Source organism: Leuciscus leuciscus (genome assembly GCF_965113295.1).
Source record: "Leuciscus leuciscus genome assembly, chromosome: 20".
NCBI lineage: Eukaryota > Metazoa > Chordata > Actinopteri > Cypriniformes > Leuciscidae > Leuciscus > Leuciscus leuciscus.
The window spans coordinates 26,127,538-26,149,431 of NC_138744.1; the positions used below are offsets into that span (position 1 = coordinate 26,127,538).

The 21,894-nt window shown below is 40.3% G+C and overlaps 1 protein-coding gene and 1 long non-coding RNA gene across 2 annotated transcripts; one reads left to right on the plus strand and one right to left on the minus strand.

The window, feature by feature from the left end:
* The first annotated feature begins 10,790 nt into the window (after positions 1–10,790).
* LOC309483942 (SCAN domain-containing protein 3-like) lies at positions 10,791–13,195 on the plus strand. Its single transcript, XM_082150046.1, has 2 exons — positions 10,791–11,081; positions 11,188–13,195. The coding sequence occupies exon 2, from the start codon at positions 11,268–11,270 to the stop codon at positions 13,026–13,028; it is 1,761 nt and encodes a 586-aa protein (XP_082006172.1). The 5' UTR covers positions 10,791–11,081; positions 11,188–11,267; the 3' UTR covers positions 13,029–13,195.
* Positions 13,196–17,339: 4,144 nt separating this feature from the next.
* Positions 17,340–20,964, minus strand: LOC309484354. Its single transcript, XR_014200854.1, has 4 exons — positions 20,213–20,964; positions 19,372–19,521; positions 18,898–19,028; positions 17,340–17,842 (listed from the first exon to the last, which is right to left on the minus strand). It is a non-coding gene; the product is annotated as an uncharacterized lncRNA (long non-coding RNA).
* Positions 20,965–21,894: the final 930 nt, after the last annotated feature.

Consider the following 21,894-nt stretch of genomic DNA (forward strand, 5'->3'; position numbering starts at 1 on the left):
ACTTTTAGATACAGAACCACAGGAGTATAGAATGACAGTCCACCTTTTTGGTGCTGCGTCCTCCCCTGGATGTGCCAATTTTGGTCTTAAATATCTGGCACAGCAACACAAGGTTGACCACCCGACAGCTTCAGTATTTGTGGAGAAGAACGTGGATGATGGGTTAACCAGTGTTCCAACAATTCAAGAGGCTAAGGAACTAATTCTCGAAGCACAGGAATTGTGCAGAAGTGCAGGTCTACGTCTGCACAAGTTCAACTCAAATCAAATGGATGTCCTCTCCTGTGTAGCCCCCTCAGAAAGGGCAGTGACCACTGATCCCCTAAACTTTAATCCAGACACTACACCAGAAGGACACATACTTGGCATTCAGTGGTCGTCAGAAAACGACACTTTCAGCTTCAACATTGACGCAAAAGACCACCCTCCAACTCGCCGTGGTCTATTGTCAGTCGTGGCATCTCTGTATGACCCACTAGGGTTTGTAGCTCCCTTTACTCTGAGTGGCAAGTGCATCCTACAGGAGCTTTGTCGTAGAGGTATTGGATGGGACGATCCTATTCCTGAGAACTTGCGTTCACGGTGGGAGGAGTGGAAGAATGGTTTACAGAGGTTAACCCTCTGAGGTCTGAGGGGTTTTTGGTGTCCTTGAGATGTTCTGACATGCCCTGACATTTGTGCTTTTTTCAGTTGCTTATAAACATATTAATGGCAAAGGTATAATTACACTCTATTTAGCACAAACAGGGCTACCATAATATGTGAGCAACATGCATGTACATGTTTGTATTTTTGAGAGAATAATGTTTATGCATGGTTATTGAAAGAACTAAAAACTAAAGTTTCTGAAATAAGGCCACAAAACACATACTAAATACGTGTCAATAAGACTTTTGACTAATTGATGTCTTTGCCTAGAGTTTTTTCTTCAAAATAATGTGAAAATCATCCTGCCCTTATCATTCACATAACACAATACATTGATTTAAATCTTGTAAAACACTTTTTGTTTGTAAAGGCAATATGCGCAAGGGGCGTCAACCATTCAACACCATCATGCATATGTAGTGGTTCACACCTGAGGAGACAATGGGGCCCGCATACTTAATGAGCCATTCATTCAGGTGTGTCACCTATAGCCACAAGAAAGAATGCAAGAGCAATATATATACAGTATATATATATATATATATATATATATATTCTACCAAATTGGTTCACAGTTGGAAGCATGTCAATTTTTTTTTTTTTTTTTTTTTTTACAAATTTTGCTTGCAAATTGTATAATATCCAAGGAAAACATGTCTATTAATTGTGCAGTTAATTCTCATACTGTATTTTCAGTTTTGGAATATGTATCCTCTCCCCAAATTTGTCAATAATAAAACACAATAAAAATTATTTAAATAAAATGCTTATATTTAATTTACCTTTTAAAATTTGTTTACATCTACCTTGTAAATATTTTTTTTATTATTAAAAAGGTTACAATTACAACAACAATTGAAGTGTAATCTTTCTTTGTAAAAACTAAAGTTCAAAAACTATAAAGTATGTATTTTATCATACATATTTCAAAGTTAAGGATTCATTACTTCGAATATAGCCTACATTGACAAAACATACTATATTTAACATATTAGCAAAAATTGGCAAACAAAAGCTTATTTGAGGTGGCAGATATTTTACTGTAAAAATGTGTAATCTATCCAAAACTAATCAACGAAATGTTGTCTTTCATTTGTCTGTAAAATAGGTCTTTCGTTTTTATTATAAGGAATATAAATGTTAATTTGCAGTTTAATACGTTGCTTATACAAATACATTTTATTTCAACATATTTCAATCGATTTTACTCAGTATAGCAAAATAGTTTGCTAAAAGCAGATCATTCATTCACACACAGAAACGCAATTCAAATTTAAACCGTCTTTTTGCGAGTTGTGGTAAACAGCGCATCTCTGCCGTTCATTCATTCACACAGAAACGCGATTTACTTGAGAATGAAAAAAAAAACTTACTACATTATTCCATCCGTTGCTCCTCGAAATACCAGCACTTCTGAGGTAAGTTTTCCATTATTATTATTCCTCACAGCGCTGCGAGACAGTGTAGACAAGTACACTGATCTGAATAAACTTGATGTGTTTTCTCGAGCTGATATGGGGGCGTTCACAGTTTGTATGGGATCGTCTCAGTCATTTGCGTTTAAATAGCGCGCGCTCTCCGTGGGCGGGGCCGATTAAAACGTAATGAGATGAGATGAGCTCGACTGGAATCGCTCTCTTTTAATACAGATTTCACAAGATGAGAATATTTGTTTTTTATATAAATTACTTCATTTAAAAGAAGAGAATTCAAGCTTCATGCCTGTGTGTCTGTATGCCTGTTTGACTGAGTATTCGCTCAGTTATTGTTCATTTTCGGACGCGTTTCAGAATGGACTTCACTGGCAGAGAGAAGGCAGAACTCGCTTCGTGTTTATTTTTCTTTATTTGGCAAAAAGCACAACACTTTGTTTTTATTGTGAGTATACACAAAAATAATACACATTTAACAGAATCGATTGATGTATGAAACTCCTATGGAAAATCAAAGTCAACAGAGTATTTATGAGTTTCTTTTACATTGATAAAAAAAAAGCGAGCTGGTATCGCCGGCGATACCGTAGACATCAGGGGGTTAAAGGAAGTTGCCATACCCAGATGTTACCATCCTCAAAACTTTGGTGGGATTGTTAGAGTGGAGCTGCATCACTTCTCAGATGCCAGCAGTGCAGGATATGGTTCATGTTCCTATCTCAGATATAAGAACGACAAGGACGAGATTCATTGCAGTCTTGTAATGGCCAAAGCGAGGGTTGCACCTACGAAGATCACGAGCATACCAAGATTGGAACTCTCAGCCGCAGTCACCGCGGCCAGGATGAGTGTTATGCTTAAGGCGGAACTTGAGATGAAAATTGAACAAGAACTCTTCTGGACAGACTCACAAGTAGTGCTGGCTTACATCAACAATGAGGCACGAAGGTTCCATGTGTTCGTGGCAAACCGTGTTCAACTGATAAGAGAGATTACAGACCCAAATAAATGGAACTACGTAGACACAGCTCAAAACCCAGCTGATTACGCCTCTAGAGGTCTTCAAGCAGCAGACATCTCTTCGACTCGCTGGCTATCAGGGCCCAAGTTTCTATGGGAACAGGAAGTGCTCCCTACACCCAAGCCTTCAACTGAGCTGCTCGCAGGTGATCCGGAAGTTAAATCAATTCAAGTGTTTGCAACTCAAGTCAGTGACTGGAACGACATTCTAAGCCGCCTGAGCCGGTTTTCCACCTGGACAATGCTTGTTAAGGTGGTTGCAAGAATCAAAAGACTAGGGTCTAAGCTAAAATATCGTGTTGAAACTTTGACTGTTGAGGAACGTAGGAGGGCTGCTGAGATGGTGATTCAGCTCGTTCAACAGCAAGCCTTCCCCCAAGAGCTAAAGGCACTGCAGAGGAGCCCTCATGAGGACATTATTCCAAGATCATCCCTCTCTTTTGTCTCGACCCCATTCTGGATGGGGGACTCCTTCGCGTTGGTGGAAGACTTAAGGGATCATCCCTCAGTCAAGAACTAAAGCACCCCATCATTCTCCCAAAGGACAGCCACTTCACCAAGCTTATCCTGTCACACTACCATGCCCAGATCTGCCATCAGGGTCGGAGTCAGACCTTAATGGAACTCAGGGCAAATGGATTTTGGGCCATTGGTGGGAGTAAACTAGTCGCCAAGTTAATACATAGATGCGTGAAATGTCGGAAGCTCAGACGACCAGTTGAGGAGCAACGAATGTCTGATCTCCCCAGTGAACGTTGTGAAGTCTCAGCTCCCTTCATGTTCTGTGGAATGGATTGCTTCGGCCCATTTGTCACCAAGCGAGGTCGCAAAGAGTGCAAGAGATATGGACTCATCTTCACATGCCTGTCTTCTCGAGCAGTCCATCTTGAAATGCTTGAAGACATGTCCACAGACGCTTTCATTAACGCTTTAAGGTGTTTTATTAGCCTTAGAGGAGCTGTTTGCCAACTCCGCTGTGATCAGGGCACAAACTTCGTGGGTGCGAAGAATGAGTTGAAGGAAGCCCTCAAGCAATGCGATACAGAGGCAGTGGAAGCCTTTCTGGCGGACAAACAGTGCGAGTTCATTCTCAATGCTCCTTCAGCGAGTCACGCAGGTGGTGTGTGGGAGCGACAAATACGGACCATCCGCAACTTGCTGAATGTTACGATCTCTCAGTGTTCAGGTAGACTAGATGATGCCTCCCTTAGAACGCTGTTCTATGAAGCTATGGCCATCGTCAAACAGTCGCCCATTAAACGTTGATGGAATCAATGATCCTATGGCACCAGAGCCCCAGACTCCAAACCACCTTATCCTGATGAAAGCTAAGGTTGCCTTACCACCTCCCGGAAAGTTCGTAAAGGAAGATGTGTACGCCGCAAAAAGATGGCGTAGAGTATAATACTTAACCGAACAGTTCTGGAGCCGGTGGAAGAAAGAATACCTCCTGAATATGTCAATTAGGCAAAAGTGGCATTTACCCCGGCGCAACTTGAAAGTGAATGACATAGTCATTATAATGGAAGATACACTCCCAAGGAAACAGGGGCAACTGGGACGAGTGGTTGAAACTACAGAAGGGTCAGATAGTTTAGTTCGTCGGGTGAAGGTACAAGTTGGGGAGCGGAAACTAACGCAGAAACAGAACCATCGAGTTAAGCCCTCCATCATCGAACGGCCGATCCAAAAGCTGGTGCTTCTCCTTGAAAACGAATAATGGTCTGTCAATCTGAAGTACGCTTACATCAGACATGTTGGTCTAATATGTTTATTTGTGACATATACACTTATAGCTCTATGCTTAGCCAGTTAATATAGTCTAGAAATAATTTATGAGTAACTGTTTTGTTTCCCTGCTGAGTTCATTTATCATAACTTGGTGGGAGTGTAAGTGGCCACTGGAGGCCGCTAGAGGTGATGGATTGAGTCGGGTGATTCATGTGACGGGGTTTGAGGCTGTTTACACATGTATAGCTGATTGACGTTTTTTGCTCTCTTCTGTTTTCTCTGATCTCCGAAGCGCATGGACAGATGTAAGTTAACTCAGGTTGTGGAATCCTGTTCAGTTTGCAATATTAATGTAATTCCGTTTTCATGCTATTTTGTGAAGTTTATTTCTTATGTCCACTTTTATGTGCTGTTTTAGTTCTGTGACCGTCAAGCTAGCGGCTAATTCCTGAAAGCAAGTTTGCTCCCTTGGTGAGCGGAGCGAGGTGTGTACTATTTAGCTCAACGTATAAGACTTTAAGGATGTAAAATGTCTATTGACTGCTACTGGAAATTGTTTTGTTGTGTATAATGTATCAGGAAAGCTGCATGTGTTAAGGGAGCAAATTATCGTTTGTGTTGTTATTTTTAATGTGCATTGCACATTTATACAAATGCATGATGATGTACTGTAAAAAGATGAAGACTTATTGTAAATTTGTGTCATCCCAAAAGTTCAGTAACAAACAATTTTTTGTGTTACTTCTAGTTTTCACGGTGCTCATGCTAAATCTCAAAGAATAAAACGATTGCACCCATTAGAGACTCTCTGCCATTATTAAGGATCCAAGGGCTGCTACAGAACATATTAAGCATCTAGCCTTAGATATTAAAGCTACACTGTGTAGGATTTTCTCCCATCTAGCGGTGAAATTGTTTATGACTACCAATGAATATTACTTTCTAGCCCCTCCCATTCGGAGGGCTTTTTAACTCCTACGGTGGCCGTATTATTTCAGATCTGCCGGCAGTCGCGAGTAATCTCCCCCTCGCATTCGGCACGGTGCCACTGAGTGTCAAAACGTGAAAGGCGAAGCTTGAATTTCCAGGTATGTCCCTCTTTGGTTAATGTATTTTCAAGATGGAGGCGCAACATGGCTGCCGCCATTCGAGCGACTCGCTTGTATGTATTCTAAATGGCAGATTCTACGCTTACGAGAATACTTGATTAGTTGGTAGAAGTAATTACACATTAATGAGCACATATCATTTAGAAAGAATCAACTTTAAAAATTACACAGTGTAGCTTTAATAGAAACCAACCATATTATGATAGTTATATTATGATAAAGGGGTCAGGGGTGGTTGATTATGATTTCACTTTTTAAACTTTAGTTAGTGTGTAATGTTGCTGTTTGAGCAAAAATAGCATTTGCAAAGTTACAACGCTCAAAGTTCAAAGCAAAGGGAGATATTTTCTTTAACAGAAATCGCTTTTTAAGGACTATAACAAACCGCTGGTAGGGACAACAATGAGCTTCCCCACCCCGATTGCGATTTATAGATTATCATGATAGAATATGCTAATCATAGTTAACTCCACATCATCTACATACATTCATCAACTAACCATTGAGAAATGTCCTGTTGCAATATCTACATGTTGCCACTTCTTCTTGAGTCTCTCCATCTTTGTCGGACTCCGGTTTGAACATAAAAGGCTAAAAGTTTTTTTCAGAAATGTCTTATTATTGCTGTTAACATAACTGTTGCAAATAAATATACATTTTATACAAAAAAGCTTTTAAAATATGCTTTATAGGCTATATCTGTGTGTAAGTGTCTCAACTTTAAAACTTGCCGTCTCATCTTTGGACCCTGCATTACCTAACATTTCTTATGAAACTTACTTAAACATAACATGACACAATTTGTAAAATGCAACTGATGTATAGATTAATTTCTTACCCTCATTACCCTTACCCTTTTTTTTTTTTAGCTCATTGCTAACTCTTCTTTTCTCATTTGTATTCTGATGACATTAAACATATTGTAAAAAAAAAAACAATATGCCTGACGGGATAAGAGTTAATCTGGTTAATTAAAGAATTTCTTATTTTGAAGAGCCTCCTCATTGCTCATTTCCCCTGGAAACATTTCAGTTTCTGTATTTGGTTGTGTTGGGAGTATTTGCAGCGCGTTTCTGTATTTGGTTGTGTTGGGAGTATTGGGAGCACACGTGTGTTGTAAAACTGACGAAGATGTTTTTTTCTATGTTTTTTTCTATATGTGTTTTCTTCAGTTGCAGCATGTTGAGCTCTCTTGGCCACCGTACTTATAGGACCCATTTAAGACAGTAGATTAGAATGCACGTTATTGTTGTTGCACATGCATCACACTTTTCATTTGTTAAAATTGAGATTTATGCATCATAACAAGCATATGTTGCGATAAAAATCACAATTCATTAGTTGTTCACAGTTGTTACGATCACCAGCTGGAGTGCCCTTGAGAGCCACCACAGGGTACTCCACATCAGACTATTGTCATTCCCTCACAAACTATATTTTCCATAATTCTCTGCATGGGCTTATCAGCACTCATTGTTTTCAGCTGTCTCATTATCCTGTTTAGCTCACCCTATATTAGCCTGGTTCATTCTTGCATGTGTCTAACTGCATTTCTGAGTGCTTTTGTATCCTATTTCTCACGTGTCCTGGTTCTCTTGATTCTCTGCCTTTTCCCTTGGATTTCTCTGTTTGCCTCGGCCCTTAACTCAGTTATTGTTTGGATTGTTTGTTTGTCTATGACCTTTTCCTGGATTTTGATTATGATTGTGGATTAATCTTTTAATAAATACTGCATTTGGATCCTCAAACTTTGTGTCTCAGGGCAGTTCATGACAGTTGTAAATAAGATTAGTCAGTTCATTAAATTCATATTTTAATTTAACTGTCAGATGGATAATTGAACATTTGAACTTGAACTTTAACTTAAAGTTTACTAAAACTTCACATTTTAATTTTACTGTGTGATGGACAATTAAGAATAAAGTCACAGAGCATCTGAAATTATCGAGGGTTCTCTAGCAAAGTGCAGATGTAATGTGTAAGCAACGGCTTCACCATAACAAGAATAGCAATGTACAGAGAGACTTTTTAGATTATTTACAAGTCATCACTTTTACAAATAAAAGAAGGCTAATTGGAATGGAATATCAAAAATATACTTATACGTATATTTTCCTGTTAATCTATTGGTCTGCATTTACATTGCCCGTATCTATTTGGAAATATTTTTGTCCCGTGCTAGTTATCACTGTCAATTGCAATTTCTAGGTAATCAATCAGGTAAGTACTCTACAGGAAGGCTAGAGCAATCTGTGCAGTCCTTGGGGATAAAGATAATACCAGACACTGACGCTGACTGGAAGTGCGGGTGAGTATTTATGCAGTGCTTGATGGAGAGTTAAGGGCTAGTCACAATACACGTTTCTTTCTATTGACAGCCATTCATATGCATGCAAATGCAGGAGACCAGAAATGCAAGCTTATGCTTCAAAAGGTCAAGTTTGGTTAACTCTGACCTGCAAAAATTCGTATCACGTGAGGACGTGTGACCAATAGAAGAAAGATAAGTAAAAGTGTGACCTCTTTGCTGAATTAAAAGAACACAAACTTAAAAGCAGCAGGTTTGCAGTGTTGCAGGAAAGATGAGTAGGTCATGTATTTTTACATTTTGCATTTATTATTTGTTCTATGTTGAATTAAAACAACAACGCCACAGTGCGTGTGATGTAATATCCAGCCCGATCTCACGGGAAAACGTACAAATTCTACAAAGTGGCTTATTCGTACGAATTCATACGACCTGACTCGTACGAATTAGTACGATTTTCGCAAAATCGTACATATTTGACGAATTGGCCAATTCGTATGAATTCATACGAATGACCTACCCCTGACCCCGCCCCTAAACCTACCCATCACGTGGGTTTAGACAAATCGTACAAATTCGTACGAGTGAGGTCGTACGAATTAGTACGAATTAGCCAACTTTTTATCATTCGTACGAATTCGTACGAATTGGTCGTGAGATAGCGTTGTCATTCATTGCAGTGTCCAAGGAAATTCCACGTGCCTAAATGCAGCAATGAGGAGGCTCTTCAAAATAAGAAATTCTTTAATTAACCAGATTAACTCTTATCCCGTCAGCTTTTTAAAAAAAGTAGTTGCCAGCCACCGGCAGCATTTTTGACCATTTTCACAAAATTTTCATGGCCTCCAGAATATTTTGTTACATGAATGTCTGAACATGCAAAAAAATCGAAAGAAAGAACACAGCCTCTGCTTTAAAAAAACACACACAAAAAAAAACTGTTTTATTTTAGCTAATGCATTATTTTCTTTTTTTTATCAACACTTGAATGTGGCTAAGTTTCATTAAAAAAAGCAACATTTTGAGCAAAAAGCTGAGAAAAATGCGTTTATGTCAAAGACATCCAGATCCTTACATCCAGATCGGATTCAAGAAGTATGATCAAAACAAAGATGGATTAGATCGAGTCCATCAACACCCCCAAAACTTCAGTCATATAGCTTGTGCTGGGTCGACATTTCATTCAGTAACATGCTTAATGACATGTTTTGATTTATATGCTGTTTAAAGTTGATGATGGTGTTATTTTACATATTACATATCTGCTTACATGCTATCGCTTGTTTCTACTTCTTCTTCACATGTCTTTTGATCAGGAGATTCTGTAATCTTTCATAAGATGTGTAATACAATGTAATAATGTGTAATACAGTCACTGCTGGAAAGGGTTCAAATATGCAAAATATGCTGGAAAACGGAAGAATGTGCAGGACCTGAAGGATTTTTCTGAAGAACATTGGGCAGTTTAACTGCTCAGCACAAACAAGGAACTCAAGAACAACCATCACAAAACAAAAAATAGCCGTGGATCATTCAGGTAACGGCACACAGTATTAAGAATCAAGGGTATATACATAAATTTTTTTTGTCTTGTGGACTATATGTTACATATTATTTGTAGAATATCTTATTCAGGACAGTACTAAATAAAACAATAACATATTTTGTATGATCCTTCTTAGTGTATTAAATTAATTAACATTTTGCAGATTCTGCAAGGTGTATGTAAACTTTTGAGCCTGTGTTGTATATGGCAGAATATATGATAATGTAATACATAGGCCTATATAAAAATGCTTGGACTTGAACTTCCATAAACCCGTGGTATGGATTCAAACATTCTGACAGTGAAGCATTCACATGACTGGAAAGAATAGGTGTGTTCGACTTCATGTGGCGCTGCGCGGACCAATTGTTGTATGACATCAAAGTACAGTGAGAGTGATTTAAAAAAATACGGAGCCATCTGCTCTCCAATCGCTCTCACGTTACTTCAATGTCATACACCAATCGGTCTGAGCAGCGCCGCATGAAGTCAAACACACCTAAAGTGAGGCCTCGTTTTCCGTTGATCATGTGATCACAATATACTGTATCTTGGATGGCCTTGGGGTGAGTAAATAATCAGGAGTTTTTTTCGATAAACTATGACTTTAAGTTTACTGCCTTTTGGTCAAGACTGTGTCTGAATGTGATGCCTTAAGGAAGAAAGATAATATATGTAGGTAGACAACTAGGTTACAACAGAGCTTCTGTCTCTGAACTGAAATACTTTTATTCTTTCAGTCAGATTTTTTTGTTCTGAAAGCTTGACGTGAGGAAGAGGAAGAAGCTACATGGCCCTATGGCCAGATTGTACCAATGATGTGACATAATGGAACAGCTGCAGTGCTGCTAACAGACTCCTGACTGCAATTCCAGTTACCCTCATTAATACTCTTTCTATTATCGACAGTGTCTCTGGGCCAGTCTGTAGTTCAACGATTTGTCGGATTCACCCTTTCTCTCTCTGTCTCTTATTGCTGTGCTGCTGGTAAACCCCTAAGGCGGGGGTACTCAATAGGCGGACCGCGGTCCGGATCCGGACCCAGACGCAATATAATTTGGACCGAAGCCAAAATCAACATTATAATTTAGTCATGATCCAAGCGAGTTTTCATTGCGTGATTTCACGACTATATTGTTTTCCTACTAACGTTAGATGTGGTTTATCTATCTTCTGTGTCCAATCCAAAGACACAATCAGGACTCAGCGCTGCAATAACTGAAATCACCATGACAACTCACTCACTCAACGCTGGCCGCAACGTCTGTGGGTCACGCAGGTTGTGTGTGTCATTTACAACAGCGCGAATCCATCTGCTAACGGTAGCCTGTTAACCTGTTTCCTTGCTAGTGAAAATCATGGCGTGCTCAAAACCTGACAAGAAGAGAAAAGTCGATTCTGAAAATCGCGAATTTAAGACAGAGTGGACTGACAGTTATGCATTTGTGCTGCCGGTGGGGAGCACAAAACCAATGTGTTTAATTTGCAACGAGACGGTTGCCGTTGTCAAGAGTGGTAACGTGAAACGTCATTATGACTCAAAGCATGGACACTTTGACCACAATTACCCCCAAAAATCTGAGGTAAGGGCCAGAAAAATCAAACAACTGCAATCATCATACCAAGCAACATGCAATGTAATAGTTAGATCAGCCACCCAACAAGAGCGTGCAACTGAAGCCTCATTAAGAGTGGCATGGGTCTTAGGAAAGCATAAGAAACCATTCTCTGACTCAGAGATTGTGAAGGAATGCATGAATGAAATAGCAATTGCCCTGTTTGAGGGAACTCAAAAAGATGACATAATACAAAAAATAAACCAAATATCTTTGTCTGACTCCACTGCTGTAAAGCGAACTGAAGTCCTTGCTGATGATTTGCTTGACCAAATGAAGTCTGCAATAAAAAAGGCTAAATGCATTTCAGTGGCTTTGGATGAATCCACAGACAACACAGACAACGCACAGCTTCTGGTGTTTGTCAGATTTTTTGATGAAGAGAAGGGAGAATTCTGTGAAGATGTGTTAGGCCTCACAGCCCTCCATGGACACACAAGAGGGGATGATATTTATGAAGCACTGATGCAGATGTTGAGAGACAGAGAGATAGATCTGAAGCATGTTATTTCCATTGCTACTGATGGAGCTCCATGTATGACTGGAAGAGAGAGGGGATTAGTGGCACGCTTGAGAGCTCATCACCCTGACCTCATTGCATATCATTGCATAATCCATCAGATGGTTTTGTGTGCCAGTCTTGGAGAAAAGTATGCAGAGGTCATGACAACAGTAATGAGACTTGTGAACTTTTTGAGGGCATCATCTGCTCTGCAGCATCGCTTGTTGCGCTCATTCCTAACAGAGGTGAATGCAGAATTTGATGATTTGCTCCTCCACAACAATGTCCGGTGGCTTAGTAAAGGCAAGGTACTGGAGCGCTTTTGGACATTACGGAAAGATTTGGAAACCTTTCTGTTGGATCAGAAGAGTGCAAAAGCAAAACAATTTGTGGAATTCATGCAGAATGAAGAAAAAATGGAAATTGTTGCATTTCTATCTGACATCACCTCCCATCTCAATGATCTGAACATGAAGCTCCAGGGCAAAAATAACACAGTGTGTAACCTCACATCAGCTGTCTGTGCATTTCAGAAGAAACTGGAGCTGTTCAAGTGTGACTTACAGCAGGACCTGCTTCACTTCCCAAAGCTTTTGAATCAAACAGCAGGAAAACATCATCATCACAATCATGCTGAATTCCTCGACAAGCTGATTGAAAATTTCCAAACTCGCTTTGGAGATTTCCCTGTGGGAAAACAAGTCTTACTATGCATGGAAAATCCATTCCTTGTCAAAAACATTGCAGAATTTTCAACTGAAGCCCTGAAAATCTGCCCATGGGCTAGTGCTGCTTCTCTTCAATCAGAGCTAATTGAGCTTCAGGAAAACCTTGCACTGCAGGAGTCTCTCTGTGACCCTACCACCTTCTGGACTAAGATGGTCCCTGCAGCAGGTGTTCCTTCCTTGCAGAAGATGGCCCTTCAAATTCTCACCATGTTTCCCTCAACATACTGTTGTGAGTCTGCCTTTTCAACCATGAATATGGTGAAAAACAAATACAGAAGCACCCTCAGTAATGAACACTTACATCAGTGCCTCCGCCTGGCCCTCACACCTTTTATGCCCAAGTTTAAAGAACTGGTGGCACAAAAAAGGTGTCACTTTTCACACTAATAAGGCCAGACCACATCACCTTTTGTATATAGTTTGAACGTTTTGGGGGATTTACCACCTTTTTTGTTGGAGTTCTGTTTTTGGATTTTGAACCATCACTGTTCCGGACCCTGGACGTAAGGAAAATTTGGCAAGTGGACCTTTTAGGTTTCTAATTGAGTACCCCTGCCCTAAGGTATCTCATTTGCAAATCTATTCTCAACCAAGCAAACGGGCACACACTGTTGTTTTCTTTGTCATATCTATAAGGCATTTTGTTTATCCCTTTCTCTCTCCCTCTATTTCTGTTTTTCCAACACACATTCTCCGTTTATGATTACTGAGTTGAGCAACAACAAATAGACTAAAGGGAAGACTTCTGTGGGGTCACTCAATGGTAAATTTCCTAGAAATGATTTGTTTCTTTCATCTTTTTTTAAGCCTCATGAGTAGCTCTTTATTGTATATTTTTTATAATTTGTCCTTATGTGATGAGGGAGTCTATCAGGTCTTGATTATCGCTGAATATGTTAAAAAAAAGTGATGAGAGAAGATGATACATCACTGATTTTGTTATAAACATTTTTTTTTTACAATTATTTAGTCTAATCATTAAACATGAACATGTATAAATTGTGAACATTGCAACTGTAACGCTTGACGCAGGGAACAGTAGAGAAAAGGGGTTCCAAGATACAAGTCCCCAGTTTGGCGTGGTGGAGGAGAAGACCCAGATGGAGGAAGAGACCACTTGGGAGCCGGCGGAGTGGAATGCTCTGACGGAGACGAAGGGATGAAGTCCCACGGTGGAGCCTCAGGCGGTACAGTCCAAGGCGGAGCCAGGGAGATGGAAGACCGAGGCAATCTACGTCTACACAGTCTACACAGCCACGTCCATCTGAGGGCGCGCGTGGTGCGTCGCCGTAGACATCTAGTGTATATATCTATGCACCAGTCTGCGCACACGTCACACAGCAGGATGCACGCGCGCCCTCAGATCACTTGGACGTGGCTGTGTTCAAGAGGTAAAAACGATATAAATACTGTTCGTTTTCTCACACAAACCGCTCGTTTCGTGTCTTAGGCCATCAATGTGTACTTACGATGGGGAATTGTTTAATTTTGACGATGGGGAATTGTTTTAATTTGGACTCTGTGCATGCTCTTTGAGATAGTGACCATAGACCTGCATTATATGTGATCCGATCTGGCGAAATGAGTCGGAAGTCGCAACGTTCCATTTTAAGATATGGGCCGTTTATGTGGAAAAACAATGAAATAATAGATTTTTTTTAATTATTATTATTATTGCTAAATTTCAAAGAACAGACATTCAAAAATAATCTCCTAAAGTTTCGTAGTCCAGATAATTGAGAAAAGGTATTTAAATGACTATTAAAGTTTACAAAGTTCGCTGGAAATGAATATTGCTTTTCTCATCCACTTTTATGTCCTCAAACGCTCGTTTTTGGGGGTCGACAGCTTATGAAAAATTATTTCTGGGTTTCTTAGCTTGTTTGCTGTACACCTTGTCACATAGCAGCTTTTAGGCATTATTCTGTATTTTGTTAGAAGCAAGAAATGACAAGGAGGCAGCCTCTCGCAATGTAAAGTCAATGGAGACAGTTGGTTTGTTTTCCCCCTTGGTGGGCGTGGTCTTCAGATTATGACGCGTTGCGCTCTGTCTCTATGGGAAGCCCCGTTTCGACTGACCGGCACGCGATTGGTCCAGCCATCCTCCTGTCAGACTCGTAGCGCTATGTGTAAACAAGCTAGCAGATCTCCTCAGAAAGATTAAATATATAAATGTCGCTGTCAAAAGAGAGCAATGTCGCCAAAAAGTCGCCAAAAGCGTTGAACTCACTGGAGGCTTCTAACCTAAGCTCTGCTGCTGGTCATCAAGAGTGGCTAAGGCCAGTGGCGGTTCTAGAGGGGGGCCAGGGGGGGCCAGTGCCCCTGTGACAACAAGCTTGGACCCCCTTGTGGCCCCCCTAAATGTGGAGTGTGAAATAATTTTTCAAAACTGTTTTTTGCTATCGTTGTTTTTCACATGATCCGTTATTAGACAGTGGCAACACGGATCTGCAGGTTTTTTTCTATTCAGAAGTTGGTGGACGTTTTGCGCGAATATTATAGTTCAAGCAAAGAAGGAAATAGAGGCGAGTAAAGTTGTTAATATGTTGTATTTGTATTAAATGCATTGCAGAAGTGTAACGTTAGATCAGCTAATCTTAACCTGGCTGTTTGTTAGTTTGTGGCAGTTTGAAAAAGGATCTAATTATGATCAACAAACTGCTGAGTATTTTTACTTAAACAGGGATGCAAACAGCGCGCTTTTCTGCGCCTCTTTTTCACGTCAGTTTGGGTGACTTGGGTCTGAGAGGGTCTGATTATAATTTCACGAAGTCATCTGAAGCCATTCCATAGCTTAATGTGAGGGACAGAAGTCTATTTACATCATTAAATTAAAGTTTATGGAAACTCGTTTTCCCTCATCTGTCAATCATTCTCCATTCAGTATTCAAACAGCGCGCGCGCCTCGTCCGGTTACAGCAGGATGCACGGTAAAACTCTCTCCAATATGATATATTCACATTATAATGCTTGATCTGTAGATAAAAGGCTGTGGATTTGCATAAAATGACTTTATTTTGTGTATTTGTATTTTATGTTTGTTGCTGTTTTAAAACGACTCGCTACCGTGTGCCTGTTCACACCACAAGGACTATGAATCGGCATCAAACGCACAATAACTGGAATTTTAAACTTCACTATGTGAAGAAACAAATTATCAATAAACTGTTGGACAGACATAGGCTACACTAGGATTTGTGCGCGCGACATTTCTTCGCTTTGTGCCGTGAACTTTTAAATGTGCACTTGTGCAGCGCAGCGCTACACACTGTGACTCCATGTTGCTTTGAGCACATCATTCTGCACCCGCGATGCGCATACGCGCTTTGTGCGCTGTTTTGAAGCGTTTCATATTATGTTTTTTCCTATATTTTTTATACCTAGCCTGCACAATACATTTAAAATAAGCATCATTTAATTGTATATTATACTGTATGCACTAAAGCTGGTGAAAACAGGTCCACAATGTCAGATGACAGATTAAGCAATTCCCAGCAAACATGCTCCTTTGGGGCCCGAATGGGGCCCTTGCGGGCAGCCCACTGTGGGCCCAGATACCGGCGTGAAATGCGGGGCACATGTGGGCCCCACACTATGGGGCCCAGGTGGGGCCCCATCGGGACAGCCCAAAGTGTGGGCTGACTGTGGGCTAGCCCACACTAACCATTGGGGCCAGTTGTGGGCCCACAGCAAACCCCTTAGGGACCTGTGTGGGACCACTGTGGGCCCAGATACCAGCGTGAAATGCGGGGCACATGTGGGCCCCAGGTTGGGCCCCATCGGTAGAGTAGAGTGTAGAGTGAGCCCCCATTGGGGCCAGTTGTGGGCCCACAGCAAGCCCACGCTATGGGCAAAGTGTGGGTATACTGTGGGTACATTGGGTTAAGTGTGGGCATACTGTGGGTACACTGTGTGGGCATACTGTGGGTACACTGGGAAAAGTGTGGGCACACTGCGGACAATGCAAAGATGTATTGTAATATACCTGTGGCCTTAAACAACAAGATTAGTTTGGTTGTACTTTGCATTTGCCACAATACATGCAAAATAATTGCACTTGGTGAAAGTCAAAGTAGTACATTAGAAGTCATATGTTTCAAATAATTTCATTTATTCACAGTCATGTAAAATATATATATATACACAATACATTACCGTTCAAAAGTTTGGGGTCAGTACATTTTTTAAAATACTTTTGAAAGAAATCCCTTCATCTCATCAAAGCTGCATGTATTTAATAAATACATTAAAAAGAGTAATATTCTGAAATATTGTTGCAACTTAAGATAACTGTTTTCTGGTTTAATCTATTTTACAAAGTAATTATTCCTGGGATGTTAAAAATATGTTAATAATTTATTACAGTAGCCAGCATCCAGTCGTCAGCATGTAAATCGTGAAAACAAATCAGGAACGTTTGAACAGAACTGTCAAAAGAGCAGCATTTATTTTAAATAGATTTTGAGTAAAACAAAAAAAAATTGGATTATGAATCCTCTAATACAATAAATCAATCCCCTCGGATACCAGAAGATCTTTGCCAGATCTCAAGTCTTCTGGTTCTTCTGCTCCTTCCACCATCCCAGTCTCTTGCATTATGATTTAACAGGATCAGGATCAACCCCTTCGGATGCTGCGGCCTGGCTGTTTTTTGTGTCAGTTTTTTCTCTAAAGTGAGAAAAAAACAACAACAATTGAAATGTTAACATAAAATTTTTTACAAAAACAAAACAAAAACAAGGGTTGTTCCAAGTGTAATTTATATATGACTGGAGAAACCTGAAAATAATTAGAGTTCCGGAAAAATAGTTACAGGTGTTTATTATTATTAAAAAACTAATTTAGGCGGTGTTGTTGAAGGAGAAACATACAGAAAGTGAACCAATTGAGGGCATGATGAAATAAGAGCATGAGAACAGTTTACTAAAATTATCAACACAACGTAAAGAATAATTTTGTCAACTTGTACTCACACTCATGTCATTCCAAACCTGCATGATTTCTTCTGTGGAAGATGATATTTTGAAAAATGACTCAATAAAAAGTAAATGGGATCCAATGGGATTTTCATTGTATGAACAAAACAGATTAAACATAATTCAAAATATCTTCTTTTGCATTCCACAGAAAAAAGTAAATACATGTTTGGAACAACATGAAGAACAATCCTTTTAATGTCTTTATCAATAAATCATTGATAGCTTTAAAGGTAGGGTAGGTAATCATTTTTCTAAAAAAAAAAACATTCCAAATTTGTTTAAACTGTCTTTATATACCAATACATAATTAAAATGTAAGTACTCTGAAAAAGAAAATTAAAAAATCGAGTGACTGTAGACCTTTTAATCTGCAAAAAACACAGCTCATTATTTCCATTCACTCCACCCCCTCCCTTCTGAGCTCCTTCCAAAGCCACGCCCCCAAAACACATGAACGCGCGACGCCAAACGCTCAGGCTGGAACAAGACGCATTTATTACGTGAGACGAGTGGAGAGGAAGGAGCGCAGTACATACAGTGACATCATGTCAGAATCACATGTAATAAAATACCTAACTTTATCACTATGAATATAAACAAATGAGATTTCTTTTAGTACTCACTATCAAGCTAGCATATCGATAATGGTAAAGTTTCATTCGGTAACGAGCTATATTTATAAGGCAAAACTAAAAACAGGTTGCATTGATACACGTTTTTCCATTACCATCAGTTACACTGTGATGAAGATGAATTTCGTGTAAGATTCATAACATATACGGTGTTTTGCATGTAAGAGTTTCCATGATGAAAACATTGTTGACTCTAATGAAGACTAACGTTAACGTACACTCCGAGAAAAGTACCGCATCGTCGGCTCGAGGACAGGTCCGGGGTTGAGGGCGAAGCAGAGGAGGTCGTTCAAGAGCGCGGGCAGGGTCCGAGGAAGTAGTTTTTGCCTTGTTTGCCTTCGCTGACTGCATATGCAGGTGCTTTGAGCTGAATATTTCCGGGAACGGTGACATGTGATGAGTGCACGCCGGGCAGCGCGCGCAGTGGGGCTCGGGCACGAGACATGAAGGCATCTGATTGGTTCTTTACATTCGCACCGAATGGCAGTGATTGGTCAGAGTTTTTACTGTCCTGCAGCTGCTACAGAGGTCTGATTTTTTTCATTCCTTTTTCTAAACACATAATGTATTGACTACTATCAGGATGGAAGGACCATTTCACCCAGTATAAAAAAAAGTGTTTCTGAACAGGATTACCTACCCTACCTTTAACTTGCAGCCTGAATATGTCATTTTTATTTAAAAAAATAGAGGGAATGTGTCCGACAGTCAAAAATGTACTTGCACAGAAAAAGAGTGACCTGTGCCTGAGTGGCTCTTTTGGGTTTATTATTTAGCTGTTTGACACATCACAATTAAGGAAAAAAGAGAGAAGACAACTGAATATTAGTCAAATATTACATAAATCTATACAAATAAAAATGATTATTTTTTCATCAGTGATTATTGACTAATTAATATGTCAGGAGTTCTCATCTCTGGTCCTCGAAGTGCACTGTCTTGGAGTTTATGTCCAGACCTGATCAATCTCACTTGCTCTTTTAACCAAAAGAGCTTGATTAGCTTGTCCAGGCGTGCTGGACCAGGGTTGGTGCTAAAGTCTGCAGGACAGTGGTCCTCAAGGGCCAGAGCTGAGGTCCCCTGCAAAATGTTCTGAACATGACTAGATGGATCACTTACAGCAGTGGTGTCCAGTCCTGGTCATGGAGGAGTTTAGCTCCAGCCTGTCTGTAGTGTCTGCTGATCCTGAAGACCTCGATCAACTGGTTCAGGTCTGCTTAACTGGGGTTGGAGCTCAATTCTGCAATCAGGATTAGACTGCAATAAATACTGAAAAGAGAGAGGACAAACAACATTTCAAATACAGTATTTAATGTTGATCTTAACTTTAAGATGAATAAATGCTGTAGAAGTAATTGTTCCCTAATTGTTGGTTCATGTTAACTAAAGCTAACAAAATGAAACCTTATTATAAAGTGTTACCATTTATTAATAATGAGAGAGTCGGCCATACTAGTATAACATTAATTAATAGGAATCTTAAACTGGTTCAAACTAGGCTACTGTATTCATGTTAACACTAGGCACAAATGGCATTATAGCACTCCTTTCATTTGCCCTCCAGATGGGCGTTCCTATAATGGTGTGAGTCATGTGACGTCACGTGAAATCAATGAATTAACCGTCCAGTGATATTTTTACGTTAAATAAATTAGTTTACTTTCATTCACACATTTGGAAATTGCCAGCAAAACCTTTACAATACTATCAAAATCTCTCATATACTGTACACATACAATGTGATTAAAAGCCTAAATTACAGCTCAAGTTAACCTGCCTCTAGCTAGTAACAGTTAGCTGCTACTGTTAACTTAACGGTTGAGATGCTACCGGACTTTTCCTGAAGACACTAAATCATTTCTATAAAGTAAATATTCAACGGAAGCGTGTCATTTACATTAAAGAATGTGTCAGAAGCATTTGTATGTACTATTTGTGTAAGTTTGGGGACTAAACTTACCTGAAAGTAGTGAAAACAACAGTGAGAGACGGAGTTACTGCTTGTGTCAGTTGAGCTGTCGTCCCGTTTCCATGGTAACGGCCTCCGCTCCAGTTCAAATGCGGCTCGAATGTTCAGCGCGAGCGCCCATTATTAAAACACGTAAAAGTCACGCAGCATTTACATAAACATAGAATTGATGGAGGGAATTATTTGATAATCAGATAAAATATCTTGAACTTTGGTTTGTTCCATTTGTTCCTATTTTAATAAAACCTGTTTAAGTATAACCTCAGTGAGATCAATTATGCAATATAATAACTTAAAAATATCCATTAGGGAACGTTCTCTATAAGTTACTTTTAGGTTATTCAAAAAATAACCACCCTGCAACGTTCTGGGAACGTAATTTTATGGTTGCAAAATAATAACTTAAAAATAACCATTAGGAAACGTTCTCTATAAGTTTTTTTTAGGTTATTTAAAAGTAACCACCCAGCAACGTTCTGGGAACGTTATTTTATGGTTACATAAAAATAAAACCAAAAAGAATGTTCCCCTAATGTTAGTATTTGGTTCCCCAAAAAATAACCAAACAGGAACCAAAAACTAACGTTAGGGGAATGTTCTGTGTTAACTGGGTGGTCTGTCTGACTTTATCAGTCTGTCTGGGAACAGCTGCAACAAGCAAACAGGTAAAGATAGTACTTGTCTTGGTATCTTGTTGACTGTGTGCAGTTTTAGTTAAGTATGGGATGGACTGTTGAATGAAATAACATTTATGACATTTTACAGGATCGTTAAAATAGTTTGATTAACCCTGAGCTTCTAATCTTAAAACAATTATTTAACTGTACTGTTATGGTGGGTTGCCCACAGTAAACCCTCATGGTGGCCCCACAGTGAAAAACAGCTATGGGCCCACAGTAAATCCTAATGGGGGCCCAAATGGGTAAAACTGCTATGGGCCCAGCATGGGCTAACCCGCTAGGGGCCCGTGTGGGTTTTTCTGTGGGCAGTCCCACAGTGGGTTGCCCACAGAAAATCCTAATGGGGGCCCAAATGGGTAAAACTGCTATGGGCCCCGCATGGGTTAACCCACTGGGGGCCCGTGTGGGTTTTCTGTGGGCAGTCCCACAGTGGGCTGCCCACAGTAAATCCTAATGGGGGCCCAAATGGGTAAAACTGCTATGGGCCCCGCATGGGCTAACCCGCTAGGGGCCCGTGTGGGTTTTTCTGTGGGCAGTCCCACAGTGGGTTGCCCACAGAAAATCCTAATGGGGGCCCAAATGGGTAAAACTGCTATGGGCCCCGCATGGGTTAACCCACTGGGGGCCCGTGTGGGTTTTCTGTGGGCAGTCCCACAGTGGGCTGCCCACAGTAAATCCTAATGGGGGCCCAAATGGGTAAAACTGCTATGGGCCCCGCATGGGCTAACCCGCTAGGGGCCCGTGTGGGTTTTTCTGTGGGCAGTCCCACAGTGGGTTGCCCACAGAAAATCCTAATGGGGGCCCAAATGGGTAAAACTGCTATGGGCCCCGCATGGGTTAACCCACTGGGGGCCCGTGTGGGTTTTCTGTGGGCAGTCCCACAGTGGGCTGCCCACAGTAAATCCTAATGGGGGCCCAAATGGGCAAAACTGCTATGGGCCCCACATGGGCTAACCCACTAGGGGCCCGTGTGGGTTTTCTTTGGGCAAGCCC

Excerpts from the sequence above, each read along its gene's own strand:
- LOC309483942 (XM_082150046.1), top strand. The coding sequence starts at position 11,268 with ATGTGTTTAATTTGCAACGAGACGGTTGCCGTTGTCAAGAGTGGTAAC.